Source organism: Narcine bancroftii, chromosome 2, assembly GCF_036971445.1.
Source record: "Narcine bancroftii isolate sNarBan1 chromosome 2, sNarBan1.hap1, whole genome shotgun sequence".
Taxonomy (NCBI): domain Eukaryota; kingdom Metazoa; phylum Chordata; class Chondrichthyes; order Torpediniformes; family Narcinidae; genus Narcine; species Narcine bancroftii.
In genome coordinates, this window is record NC_091470.1 from 227,072,855 (window position 1) to 227,086,753 (window position 13,899).

The 13,899-nt window shown below is 44.9% G+C and overlaps 1 protein-coding gene across 6 annotated transcripts in view; it reads right to left on the reverse strand.

Moving 5' to 3' along the window:
• LOC138755109 (regulator of G-protein signaling 22-like) overlaps positions 1-13,899 on the reverse strand; it is a 158,211-nt gene that overhangs the window by 11,495 nt on the left and 132,817 nt on the right. For 3 of the 6 annotated variants that reach the window (XM_069920412.1, XM_069920416.1, XM_069920411.1), the window contains 2 exons: positions 13,648-13,716; positions 3,374-3,394 (listed from right to left, as the gene is read on the reverse strand). The exons of 1 other annotated variant lie outside the window; for it this stretch is intronic. In XM_069920412.1, coding sequence (XP_069776513.1) covers positions 3,374-3,394; positions 13,648-13,716 — 90 coding nt within the window. Of the gene's footprint in view, positions 1-3,196; positions 3,252-3,373; positions 3,395-13,647; positions 13,717-13,899 lie in introns of all 6 variants that reach the window. 2 more of the 6 variants (XM_069920415.1, XM_069920413.1) reach the window with 2 other exon arrangements.

The following is a 13,899-nucleotide window of genomic DNA, read 5'->3' on the forward strand; positions in this document are numbered from 1 at the left end:
TTTTTATTCAATGTAATACAGAGTTTTTTTTTAAAACTTGTCCAACCCATTCACGTTTGAGTTTCAAATGTTCCTTATCTGTCAAATGAGTTTCCTGTAAAAAAGCCACATCAACTTTTAATTTTTTTAAGTAAGCAAGTACTTTCTTACGCTTAATGGGATTATTTAAACCCTGGACATTAAAAGAAGCAAACTTCAATTTAGATATTCCTTACAACAACTCAACACAAGAAAAAAAAAGAAAGAAAAAAAAGAAAAGAACCCCCCCAAAAGAAAAGAAATCCTTCCTCTTATTCCCTCTTAAAACGACAATCAAAAACAAATAAAAAAAAAGAAAAAAAATTTATTTAAAAAAAAGTAATAAAAAAAACTTCACTCCTTAACCCAAAAATTAAGAAAAAAAAACAGGCAGGAGGTTACTACTACCTCCTCCTGTTTAAACCGCACAATGCGGTAACTCCCACAAAATACTGGGTGAGAGATAACTCACACGTAGCTGACGACTTCTGGAAAATAGTGCCCACCCAGTTCCCTCTCCCAACTCCCATTTCATATTAAACTATCATCAATGACTAAGATCTTCCAAAAATAAAATTAAAAAAAAGATGTATTATTTTTTTAATCAACTTTATCACTTCGACCACCATTGTTTCCATTTCTTCTTGGAATCTGATTCCCATCTTGTATCTCCACTCTCTTTAGAGACCGAGGAGGACTACGTCGTTCTTGAAATTGCGTGATCGGTAAAGATTGAGCAAAGTCCATAGCTTCTTTAGGATTATCAAAAAACTTTGGCTGATATCCATCCTGAAAAATCTTCAATACCGCAGGGTACCTAAAAGTTGCCTTGTATCCTTTTTTCCACAACAACTTTCACAGAATTAAATTCACGTCGTTGAAACATAATTTCTTGACTCAGATCCGGATAAAAAAAAACACGATTATTCTGGACCATCAAAGGACATCTATTTTGCTGAGCGTTTCTAATACCCACACGTAAAACTGTCTCTCTATCACAATAATTTAAACAACGGACCAGAACAGGTCTCGGATTCTGTCCTGAAAAAGGTTTCCTTCTTAAAGCTCTGTGAGCACGTTCCAATATTAAACCTTCAGGGAACTTATCTTGCCCTAATACTCGTGGAATCCATTCGGTAAAGAATTTTCTTGGATCTGCCCTTCTATATCTTCTGGCAAACCAACAATTTTTACATTGTTCCGTCTAGATTGGTTCTCCAAATAATCAACTTTTTTTGCTAGATTTTTATTCTGAATCTGCAATGTTTCAATTGTTTTGTTTACATCTTGCAGTTGATCTTGTACATCAACTAAACCTTGATCACACATATCAAGTCTTTCAGTGGTTTCAAGTTTAAATGCTCCATAGTCAGCCATCTGTTGAGTATTGATATTCACCAATTCATTAAGCTTAGAATGGATGTGGGTCATAGAGCTACCGAGCTGTTTCATTGAAGAATATATCTTAAATTCAAGATTCTTAACAATCATATCAGCAAAAGTAGATTCAGACATGGTAGGATCCTGCTGTTTCTGAGAAACCAAAGGGTCTTCTGTCCCTTCCCTTGGTTTAGCAGCCTATCTTGCAGTATGGCTCCGTGTAGAAACTCCTGCCACAGCCCCCTCAGCAACATCAGGAGGCTGATAGTCAGGGTTATCCTTATCCTTAAGCCATATGTCATCAAAAGCTTCCATTATATCCATACCTGGGGAAAATGTCATGACTGGTGGTGCATTTTGCAGCGCCACCGCTATATCAATCGGAGGTCGGCTCTTTAACTCTCCAGCTGGCGGCGCCCCAGCTAATTCAGCTGTCAAAGTCTCGGTGACAGCGCTCACAGCGGTTGTTGTTTGAAATACACACACCCGGCCAGCCCTTTGTTCTAAAGGCTGCCGAGTGCCATCTTTAGAGAGCCCTACCGGTACAGAGCGGAGCTCCAATGCCGAATCCTGTGCTTCTTCTCCTGGATCCATTCCACGCTGAGTCCTGGCTTCTTGTAAACAGGTAGGCTCAGATAATTTCGAGAAATGTAAATTTTTAACAATCTGTTGGTGTTTTCTTTTACTTTTTTTAACAAATGTACCATTAGGCATTAATTCAACTTCTCTTACTATTTTTAAACTTTTCAAAGAATTTTAACGGGCACTTAAAAACAAAACAATAAATCAGAGTCATGAGAGGACTGGAAGGCACGTCTGTTCCTTACGCCATCTTGCCACGCCCCCAATGTAATACAGAGTATACTTAATTTACAGTGGTGTTACTAGGGTTGGTGTCACCCAGTGCAGTAACTCATGGAGTCCCCCCCCCCACTACCCCGTGGACCTCCTCCCGTACTAGACCTTAGTAAAGTTTTGTTGTACTAATATTATTCATAAATCTTAATTCCTGTATATCACTGAATGTAATGGCAATAGTAGTGAGATAAACTAGCAACATTAAAATTACACCTTTAAATTGCAATATTGGGCGCACAACCTAAAAGTATTTACATTTACAGTTTCATGTGACTAAAGTGAAAATTCGGTAAGAATTCAAAATAAGAATGTTTACGTTTAAATTATGTTGATTTTAACATTAGACTTTATTGTTACATACTCAAAAAAGTGATTAATATAGGTTTACAAATACTAATTACCACAATATTGTAGCTAAAACACCAGAACATTTGACAAAAGCAGCAAAGTCAACAGCGCGTGCCGCCGAAACCATGTGATTTGAAGTATCATTGTAATTGGGTAATAATGACAGCTCTGACCGGAGCACATTAAAAGGATCAAAAAGTAAATGAGCCTTGTACATGTAAGCTGGGGTTACAAAAAAAATGCTTTTGTTGTTATAACTACAGGGATATTTTTTATAAAAAAAATAGATTTCTACTGAAACTGCACAAAAATGTTATAGACACGCATTGCTGTGTTACCCCCTCTGATGGTGTAATTACACCTGCCTCTACCACCTCTGACAGCTCATTTCACATGCCTACCACCCTCTGAAAAAGTTGCCGCTCTGGTACCTTTAGAATCTTTCCTCTCACTTTAAACCTATGCCCTTTCGTTTTAGACTCCTTTAGGCTGGGAAAGAAACAATGAGCCCCTCATAATTTTATAAACCTGTGTCTCCTAGCCCCTCCTTATAGATTTGCTAACATTCTCGTGATTTTTTAAAAATATATACCTTTTTCAACTTAATGACTGTTCCCACAGCTGGGTAACCAGAACTGCACTCAAATCTTGTAAGAAGCAAGGTGGGAGATCAGCTTTTCATGGTTATCAGTCACTCAGCACAGAAAATACCAACGAAGCAGTGTCAGAAAATCAAGGCAGTAATAATAAGGGTTCTGCCATTTCTTACCTTTTGGCCATGACTTTGAAACTGCATAGAAAAGTTAAAAATAAAGAGTTGGTCAGTAAATACTTATTTAAACTGTTAAACTGAACAGTTTCCAGGGGTTCATTAACCCAGAATTTAATTCAGCAGGCCTTTCTAGTACAGCAGGTGCCCACAAAGATTAAGTGGAAAAAAAAGAACACAAATGCTGGAGAAATTCAGCAGGTCTAACAGTGCCTTTATGTAGCAAAGGTATAAAGGTACATCCCCAACGTTTCGGGCTTGACCCCTTCATCAAGGTGTGGGGGAGCATGAGAGAAGTCTGCTGATGTCCAGCAGTTCAATGGGATGCCTGCATCCAGCAGCTGTGATGACATCAAGAGGTCTGAGCAGCCAATTATGTTAAAGAATTTCCCTATGCAGAAAAATCTCAAAATAAAGATCACAACATTCCCACCTTGAAGAGGGGTTCAGGCCTGAAACATAGATTATTTATTTTTACCCCTCCCTTCCCCCCTTAGATGCTGCGAAACCTGTTGAGTTTTTCAAACATTTCTATGTCTTTACTTTTATCACGATATACACCCGATTCAATTAGAAACTTGTACTTGGAAATATTCACGTGAAACCTAAGCAAAATCAGGTTTTTTTTAGGGTCAGGTAATGTGGCAAGAACAAATATTGTGAAAACCAAATACCTAAACAAAGAGTTTAAGAACATTTTACAATGTTTTTAAGGAATAGGTCAGCAGGCAAAAATAGCCATAGTTGAAGTACCTGCCAGAGAGCTGGATTATATGCTTACTGCCACGCTAAAAGCTCATGGGAGCAAATAAGAAACAATTTTATGAAGTAAAAAAAAACACAATGCCAAAAAACTCAGTAGACCAAATAGTGTACTTTATATAGCAAAAATAAAGATACATAACTAATGTTTCAGGCTTGAGCCCTTCATTAACACATGAGAGAAATGTAGGCAGATGCCCAAACAAAATGGTGGAGGAGGGGAGAGGGGCAGGAGGTAATAAGTGGATGAGGGTGTGAGGGCACAACAGAAAACAGGGGGAAGGCTTTGTGAAAGGAGAAGGAGGAGAGTGGAGAGCTGGAGGAAAAGACAGAGGGAAAGGAAAGAGAGGACGAACGTGGAATGGTCGAGCAGAAACCGGAGAGGTCAACATTAATGCCATCCGGTTAGAGAGTGCCCAGACGGAAAATTAAATGTTGCTCCCTCAATTTACTGGTGGCCTTGGTTTGACAGTAAATGAGACCATGGACAGACATGTCAGCACGGGAATGGGGCACAGAATTGACGTGGTGTGTTTTTACTTCAGTTACGGTGTCTGCAGAATTTAGTGTTTTACAATTTTATGAATTTGAGTAAAGTGGAGGATGGCAAAAGCTCACCAGCTGAATGGACATTCCATGCTTTGTCAAACCAATTAGTGCTCCCATGCTATGGATGAATTGATCTTTCTCATTATAACCCTATGTTCTATAATTGTCCTCTCGCCTTGCTATTTTGAATGGTTCTAGGAAAGTTAGAGTTGGTTTGCTGGATTTCCTCTGGAAAACCCCATCTCACTGTATCAGGTCTAATGGGACAATAAACTTGACCTCTTCCATTGATTGGTTTCTGTAGCTCCAGTCCAACTATAAAGAAATTTCAAATAAAACTGGTCCAGTAAAGTTTTGCCAAAGAAGCTTTTGAAACATTTTGAATATTGAAAGGTGTGGACAGAGTAGATGTTTCCCATGATGGGAGAATCTAGGACAAGAGGGCACAACTTCAGGATTGAAGGGCGTCCACTTGGAACATAGATGCGGAGGAATTTCTTTAGCCAGAGGTTGGTAAATCTGTGCAATTTATTGTGGAGGCCAGGTCATTGGGTGTATTTAAGTGAGAGACTGATAGGTTCCTGATGAGCCAGGGCATCAAAGGTTATGGGGAGAAGGCCGGGCAGTGGGATGGGGCTGAGTGAGAAAATGGATCAGTTCATGATTAAATGACAGGGACAGACTTTGCTGGACTCACCACCAGCCTTTACTTTTCCTGATATGAAGCTTGTCCTCAAAGCTTTTTGAACTATCTAAATATCACTGATCATCAGGGAACAACAAAAATAATTAGGAATGACCACTAATCAATTAAAAACATTCCATATTTTTCCTTTTACACAGGCTCAGCAACCCTGTTCCCATGAATAGATCACCACTCCACCACTCTTCTGCCTGCCACGAGTCATTCCCCAGCCATTGTGAATTCTAGGGGCTGGACACAAAATGCATCCAGACTCTCTCCTCAGCACCTCAGTGCTCTGTGGCTGGATTGAATGGCATGTTCAGTAGCAGAACAGACAGAACACATGCCTGCATCTGATCCCCAACTTGTCCTGGCCATCCACATTTGGCCGAGCAAGCCTGGAAGCTCAAGACAAGCTCGGCCACAGTTGGCAGACAGACAACAGATTGGCAACCTGCCTTTGAGTTCTATCCTATCGTCTCAAACCAGCAACACAACAGAGAAATGGCATTGCCCATCAATAATTAAAGCATGAAAACAGACCATAAACACAATACAGATACTAACAAACAATTTAGAGTATGCAGTAATCTTGCTTTTTCACATCCTTCTTCCCTTGACCAGTACACAGGACCTCAAATACTCCAAAATACAACCATCTTTCTCTAATGTACTACATTGCATTCACTATTCACAATGTAGTCTTGACTGGATAAGGAAAACTGAATGTTGATGAAGAATTGCTTTGATCAATATCCTTTTTTCAGCCCTGACCTTTACTGTGTATCTTAATTCTTTGAACAACAACTATTCTTACATGCAAGTACCCAACACAGACCAAATATAGTTTTGGAACTCAAGTACAATGTGCACATCCCATAGGGATTGAGGTGGCTCCCTTATGGATAAGATGTGTCGACAGTTTCTCTGATGCATCCTTCCTTCTGAATTTACCAGGTATGACCTGGGCTCCTGGCAGCTACTTTCGACTATGCCCATGTGGTCATAGCCCTGTGGAGTCTGCATGCTTATGACTTCCCCTTCTGCTAATGGCACAAGCAGCCAGCTGCTTCTGTCATAGCACCTTTTCTATGTTAACCTCCTGTTCAGCAGTTAGGATTTAATTTCTTGCAGGTTCTTTAGCTGAGACTCCAAGCGTCTCCTTGCCACAGGCAGAGTCGTCCGTGTCTGCCTGGAGATGAGTCATTGTGCTGGAGAACCCAATATGGTGTCGCCAGGAATGTTCCTTAGGTTCAGCAAGTTTAGGAACACATCCATATTTTCCTGGTGGGACTTCTCCGTGAGTTGCTTCGTGCTCCTCACAGCTCTTTCAGCCAACCTGTTTGACTGTGGGTACTCCAGGCTGCGAGTGATGTGGTTAAAATCCCATGTTGTTGCAAAGTGTCTGAATTTCTCACTGGTGAACTGGGTGCCATTGTCCGACAGCAGAGTGTGAGGGGTCCCATGCACTGAAAAATGTCTCTTTAACTTTTAGTGACTGCTGACGAGGTGACATTGGGCAAAAGGTCTCTCTCAAACTATCCAGTGTATGAATCGATAAGAATCAAAACTGTTGACCATGCCATTCGAAGATGTCTGCCGCCATGGTTGACCAGGGGAGGTCCAGCATCACGTGAAGCTGCAGCGGCTCTTCTGTTGGTACGGTCTGGTCCTATTGCACCCCGAGCAAGCTTGTACATCCTGGTCTATGTTCTTGGTCATCCCTGGCCAAAAAAATGTCTCTAGCCCTGCGTTTGGTTGATTCTGCCCCTGGGTGCCCTCTGTGCAGGATGTTGACATAAATGTTTTGCAGTGAACTCAGAACTACTGCTCTGAGGCCTTTCATTATGATACCATTATTGATGAATAATTCATCCCGGAAAGGGAAGTAGGGTTGCACTTCAGATGATAGGCTGCGCTGCTTGTCAAGCCAGCCACCCTTGATAAAAGTGCTCAGGGTCCTCAAAGTTGTGTCTTCAGCTGTGTACTGTCTCAGATCATCCAACCGGAAGGAGGAGAAGTGCATTACTGTCATTATATCAAACGTGTCCTCTTCCTCAGCTCATTGCATCGCGCATTTTCTGGGAGCACGAGATACCACATTGGCTGAGTGCATTTCCTTTCCGAACTTGTAGACTAAAGTCAGGTTGTATTTCTGAAGCCTGAGCATCATCCTCTGTAATTGTGCAGGAGCCGCATGGATTGGCTTTTTTAGAATTGTGACCAGAGGTAAGTGATCTGTTTCTATGGTCACTGGTCTACCACAAATATAGTCATTAAATTTTGAGCAAGTGAAAACTACTGCCAACTCCTTCTCTATTTGGGCATATCAGGTCTCCGTGGTGGTGAGTGACCTGGATGCGTAGGCCACTGATTTGTCCTTGCTCAGCTTCCAATTGGTTAATCATCCTTCTGTATCTGGGTCTCGGGGTGAGTTGCTGCCTGGCTCAGCAGCATCTACTGAAATGATTCCTTTTCCAGCACGCTCTGCACTGCTGGCCGAATGCCGGGCACATCTCTTCTCTTGCCACATGGCTGCTGCCACAGTTGCCACACTCCATCCTGGGAGAGAACGTGTCAAAGCTTGGTTGGCTTAGTCTTCTTCTGGCTTCCGGGCACTGCCTGTTCGCAGGTCCTGCCTGGACTGCGTCTATGCTCATGCCTTGCTGCTGCGGAGGGGCTAGCTTTCTGCTGTTCTCTTCCCTGGTTTTGTAAGCCAGACAAGTGGAAATGGCCTTTGTAAGCGTTAGTTTATTATCACGCAGCATTGGCTTTCTCATGCTTTCATCGCAGATGCCACAGACTATCAACTCATCACAGAGTCCTCCAAAGTCACAGGTCCTTGCCCTGATTTTTAGGTCACTGACATACGATTGAATCGACTTGCCAGGCTTCTGGTTTCTGGTATTAAATCTGTGCCTTTCCATCGTTATAGACAATAGACAATAGACAATAGGAGCTGGAGTAGGCCATTTGGCCCGTCGGGCCAGCACTGCCATTTTAGATCATGGCTGATCATTACCATCAGTACCTTTCCAGGGGTATGTTCTTTTGTGGATTGCACATTTCTTGAAATTTTCTTTTTAAACACTCAGGGTCCTCTCCTGACTCAGCAGGGTTAATAACGATTCCCCCTTCACGCACCTTGTTTGCATATATGAATGACCTTTCCCTTTCGATGGCCTCGGAGCCCGCTAAATTTAGTAAAATGTACGCTTTGACTTGGGCAAACTTATCATTATGCGCTGCTGCAATGAAAATGTCATATTTTTATTTGAATACACGCCAATTCCCTGCCACATTGCCTTCAAACATGAGCGGGTCAGGCCTTCTGAATTCGTCTGCCATTATGGTGCAGTCATAAGTGTGTTGCAAACATAGCATTGGTTACTCACTTTTCACTTGAACGCTTCTGGTTTAGACTTCTGACAATGTTGTAGTGATAGGGTTGTGTGTACAGGCTGGCCCGCCCTCTTGATGACATCCTCTCCTCGACTCCTCCTTTGTCTCCTCCCATGTGACCCAGGCCATAAAGGTCGAGTCACCTCTCCCTCTCTTCATTTTCCGAGCCTTGACCCGGGCCAGCAGTCTCTTGTATAATAAGCCTATCGTTCCCCTCAGTCTTTGTCTTCGTGATTATTGGGGCAACTGGTAGCGCCCAACAATTTATTATACAAGAATTTGAAGGTCTCCAGTAATGGAGAAGGTGTTGCACCCCGAACAGCTAGAGGTAGACACCGCTGCAGTAACGCCATCTGCATCGTCAAGGTGCAACTTCTGCGGGCAGGCCAGGCACACGAGACGCCTCTGCCCCGCGAGAGGAGCCACATGCTCGGGCTGCGGGAAAAAGGGCCATTACCAGAAAGTCTCAGCTCCAGACCCCTTTCAGGAGCAGCGCGGCGTGTGCCAGAGGAACTTCTGGTGTCGACTGCGTGTGCGGTGAGAGGTCACTATCTTATCTGCTACCACTCCCAACCTCTACACCGCAACCTACCACACTGATGATGTCACTTCTGCCCGCCTCGACTCCACTTCCTCCTTCTTCTCCAACGAGGGCAGCTTGGTCAACATGGAGATTGCCCTCTTGGGCAGGCCTCCCCACTGACGATGACGAAGAGATGCCTGTCCTGGCATCGGTAATGCTGAACCAAGCCAGCCCTCACCCAATCTTGAACTCCGTGATGCAGATCGAGGTGAATGGGCATAAGACAAACTGCCTTTTCGATAGCGGCAGTACCAAAAATTTTGTCCACCCCGAAGTGGTCCGCAGACTCTCCCATCCTGTCAGGCCGATAACCGGAGCGGTATCAATGGCAGTGAAGGACCAACAGACTTGTATCCAGGGATATTGTGTAGCATCTCTAATGGTGGGGGTAGGAGCATTACAATGATTTTGTATTGTTGATTATGCTCAGCTCTGCGCGCCGATCCTCCTGGGCCTCGACTTCCAGAGTCAGTTCAAGAGTGTGATGATGGCATTCGGAGGCCCCCAACTGCTGACCGTCCACAACCCCCAGCTCTCAGACGCCCACCCCCAACCAAGCACCCAGTCTCCAGCACCATCGTGTGGTCTCACCACATTATGGTTGGCCCCTCCGTCATTATTCGCAAACATTACCCCGGATGGCAAACCGATCACCACCAAGAGTAGGCGCTATAGCACAGAGGATTATGCAGTTTATCTGGGCTGAGGTTCAACAACTCCTGGTGGAGGGGATCATAGCCCCTAGCACCAGTCCCTGGAGGGCGCAGGTCCTCGTGGTCAGAGGGGCGGGCAAGCCCCAGATGCTGATCAACTATAGTCAAACCATCGACCGCTTCACCCAGTTGGACACGTACCCGCTACCCCGGATAGCCGACTTAGTCAATAAGATCGCGCAATACAGTTTTTTTGACCATTGACCTCAAGTTTGCTTACCATCAACTCCCCCTCCGTCCGAGCGATTGAATCTACATGGGATTCGAGGCCGACGGAAAACTATTCCACTTCCTGCGGGTGCCTTTTGATGTGACTAACGGTGTCTCTGCTTTTCAGAGGGTAATGGGCCGTAATGGTGGAGGACCACAAGCTGACGGCAAGGTTCACACATCTCGACAATGTCACCATCTGCGACCACGACCAGTCGGACCACGTCGCTAACCTCGCCAACTTCTTACGTGCGGCCAAGTCCCTCAACTTGATGTACAATAAGGACAAGTGTGTGCTTAATACAGACCAGCTGGCCCTCTTCGGATAGGTTGTGGCACACGGTATCATTGCCCCGGACCCTGACCCTGACCGCATGTGTCCTCTCATGGAGCTCCCAGTCCCAAACACCCTAAAGGCACTGAAGAGGTGCCTGGGGCTGTTTTCCTACTTCGCACAATGGGTGCCCAACTATGCCAATAAAGCCCACCCCCTGATTAAGTCCACAACCTTACCATTATCGGCGGAAGCCCAGGCTGCTTTTCACCAGATGCGAGAAGACATCGCAAAGGCCATGATGCATGCCATGGATGAATCCATCCCCTTCCAGGTGGAGAGTGATGCCTCAGACTTCACACTGGCCGCCACATTAAACCAGGCAGGCAGGCCAATAGCGTTTTTTTCCCGCACCTTGCACGGTTCCGAAATACGGCATTCCTCCATCGAGGAGGTGGCACAAGCAATAATTGAGGTGGTGCGCCCCTGGCCGGTAAAAGGTTTACCCTACTGATTGACCAGAGGGCAGTTGCCTTCATGTTCAATACAAAACAGTGGGGTAAAAATCAAAAATGACCAGATTCTGAGGTGGAGGATCAAGTTATCCACCTATAATGATATCTTGTATCGGCCGGGTAAACTCAACAATTCCCCCAGATGCCTTATCACAAGGGATGTCCGCCATTGCACATCTTGACCGTCTCCAGGCCCTGCATGATAATCTGTGCCACCCCGGAGTCACAAGGCTGTACCATTTCGTTAGGACTCGGGACCTCCTGTACTCCATTGAGGACGTCCAGTCCACGACCAGACGCTGCTAGATCTGCGCTGAGTGTAAGCCACAGTTCTACTGGCCAGAAAAAGCACACCTCATTAAGGCCACATGCTCCTCCGAATGACTCGATGTCAATTTCAAGGGCCCCCTCCCAACCTCCAATACAAACCCTTACTTCCTGACAGCGGTGGACGAATTCTCCAGGTTCCCCTGTTATTCCCTGCCCAGATATGACCTCGACGACAGTTATTAAGGCGCTATGCAGCATCTTCACCCTGTTCAGGTACCCCGACTATATTCATAGTAAGAGGGGTCCTCGTTCATGATTGAGGAGCTGTGACAGTACTTCCTAGCCAGAGGCATATCCACCAGCAGGACCACCAGTTATAACCCCAGGGGTAATGGCCAGGTGGAAAGGAAGAATGGCACCGTCTGGAAGGCAGTGCTCCTAGCCCTCAGGTCTAAGAATATGCCAGTGTCCCACTGGCAGGACGTTTTGCTCTTCACGGCATGAACACCTCTTTGCTTTCCCGAGGAGATTGGCGAATGGTTCTTCCATCCCTCCCTGGTTGGCAACCCCAGGGCCGGTTCTGCTACGGAAGCACGTCAAGGGCCATAAGACGGACCCACTGGTGGAAGCAGTGCACCTCATACATACCAACCGCCAATACGCATTGGTGAGGTACCCTGATGGCCACGAGGACACTGTGCCGATATGAGACCTGGCAAGGGCTGGAGACCCTGAAACTGCCTTGCCGGCCACCAACAACGCTGAGGATCCAATCGTGCTGCACTAGAGCTCGACCCTGGAGTCCGAGCCGCCTGCCTCACCACCGGACGTCCAGGAATCTACCCCCCGTGAGGCAGCAGACCCCTCCCATTACCCCGGGAGTCCCCCGCCAGCACCCCCACCCTGACGGTTCCTGCCTCGGACTCTCCCCCGACGGCCTCTTCTCCGGAAGAGTACCGCACAGACGTGCCAGTCCCTTGGCAGTCAGGCAGAAGGAGGCCACCTGTGCAACTAAACCTCTAGTCGGAGGGAGCGTCCACCTTCTCGTCTGTTTTATTTTCTCTCCCCCGGTTCTCTGTTTGTTCCCGATGGTTTCTATTTAAAAAGAGGGGGTGACCATTCCTGATGACATCCTCTCCTTAACTCCTCCCTAGTCTCCTCCCATGTGACCCAGGCCAAAAAGGTTGAGTACCCTCTCCCTCTCCTCATTTTCCCTAGCCTTGACCCGGGCCAGCAGTCTCTTGTATAAAAAGCCTATCGTTCACCTCAGTCTTTGTCTTCGTGATTATTGGGGAAACTGGTAGCGCCCAACAAACATGTTTGTTGATGCATCAAATAACCACACAGAAAACAGCAAACCTCTGACGAATACTTTACTGTTATATTCAACAATACAATGTATAACAGGAGCCTCTGGAAAATGGTGTCCGCCACCAACCAAGCTCTGTCTCCTTTTCAACTAGCAAGCTTCACGGGGACTCGCACATGTGCAACAGCATCGTAGCGCGTTCAGTGGCTGCAGACAGCCAATAAAAGCGGCTGTCCACAATCCTGACCTCCAGTACTCCGTGGAGTGCGCATATTTTCCGTGATAGCTTGGGATTTCTCCCACTTCCAAACATGCTGATTGGTTGGACAATTGGCTACTGTAAATTTGTCTTGGTGTATGGGCAGTAGGAGGGTCGGGCAGTTGATAGGGATGGGAGATAGAGAAATAAGTACAGGATTGGAATGATGGGGTTGCTCCAAGAACTAGCATAGACATGTTGGGACAAATGGCCTCCTTCAATGTCACATCTTCACCTACTTGGTACATACCCAGTTTGCATAAGTTTTAATTAATATTCAATCTTGTCTTCAAGCTCAGCACCTATAATGTTTTAGACTGATCTTAAAAAATTGGACTCCATGTCTATAAATATGCAAATAAATAAATCAGAAATCTAGTTCTATAAGTAAACATAATTATTTTTGTTCTATATTTCATGATGAAAAGTTCTTGGATACAATAGTCTTTGATAAACATATTTCTTAGGACTCAGATGTTACCAATGGCTTTCAGTTGTTCATCTTTAAACTACTCTTATCCACGAGACACAGGAGACTGAAAATTCTGGAATCTTAAGCAAAACAACAAACCGCTGGAAGAACTCAGTGGATCGGCAGCATCTGTGGGAGTGAAAGAATGGGTTGGAACCCATCAACCACCACACCACCAACACTGAGCAACTCCAGCAATTAAACTCTTAGCCAATCTCCATTTTTGTCCTTATTTTTTTTTGTCAAACAAATAATTTTCTGATTACTGCACCTGTCCAGAGAATCTAGTTTCACTCGTGGTCAACACGAGCTTCACCCGTGGTCCATCTGGCAACATCGCCTTTCAAAAAGAAACAGCTTATTAACGGTCTCTTGTGATTAATAGAATGGCATCTGCATTTCAACATAACAATTCATGCATTTTAAACTAACATTTGCAAAGTGCTACATTAATGCAATTTTAAAAAATTTGTTGGCATGGAATCAATGAGCAGAATGGCCTCTCATGCAGTAATGATTCCAA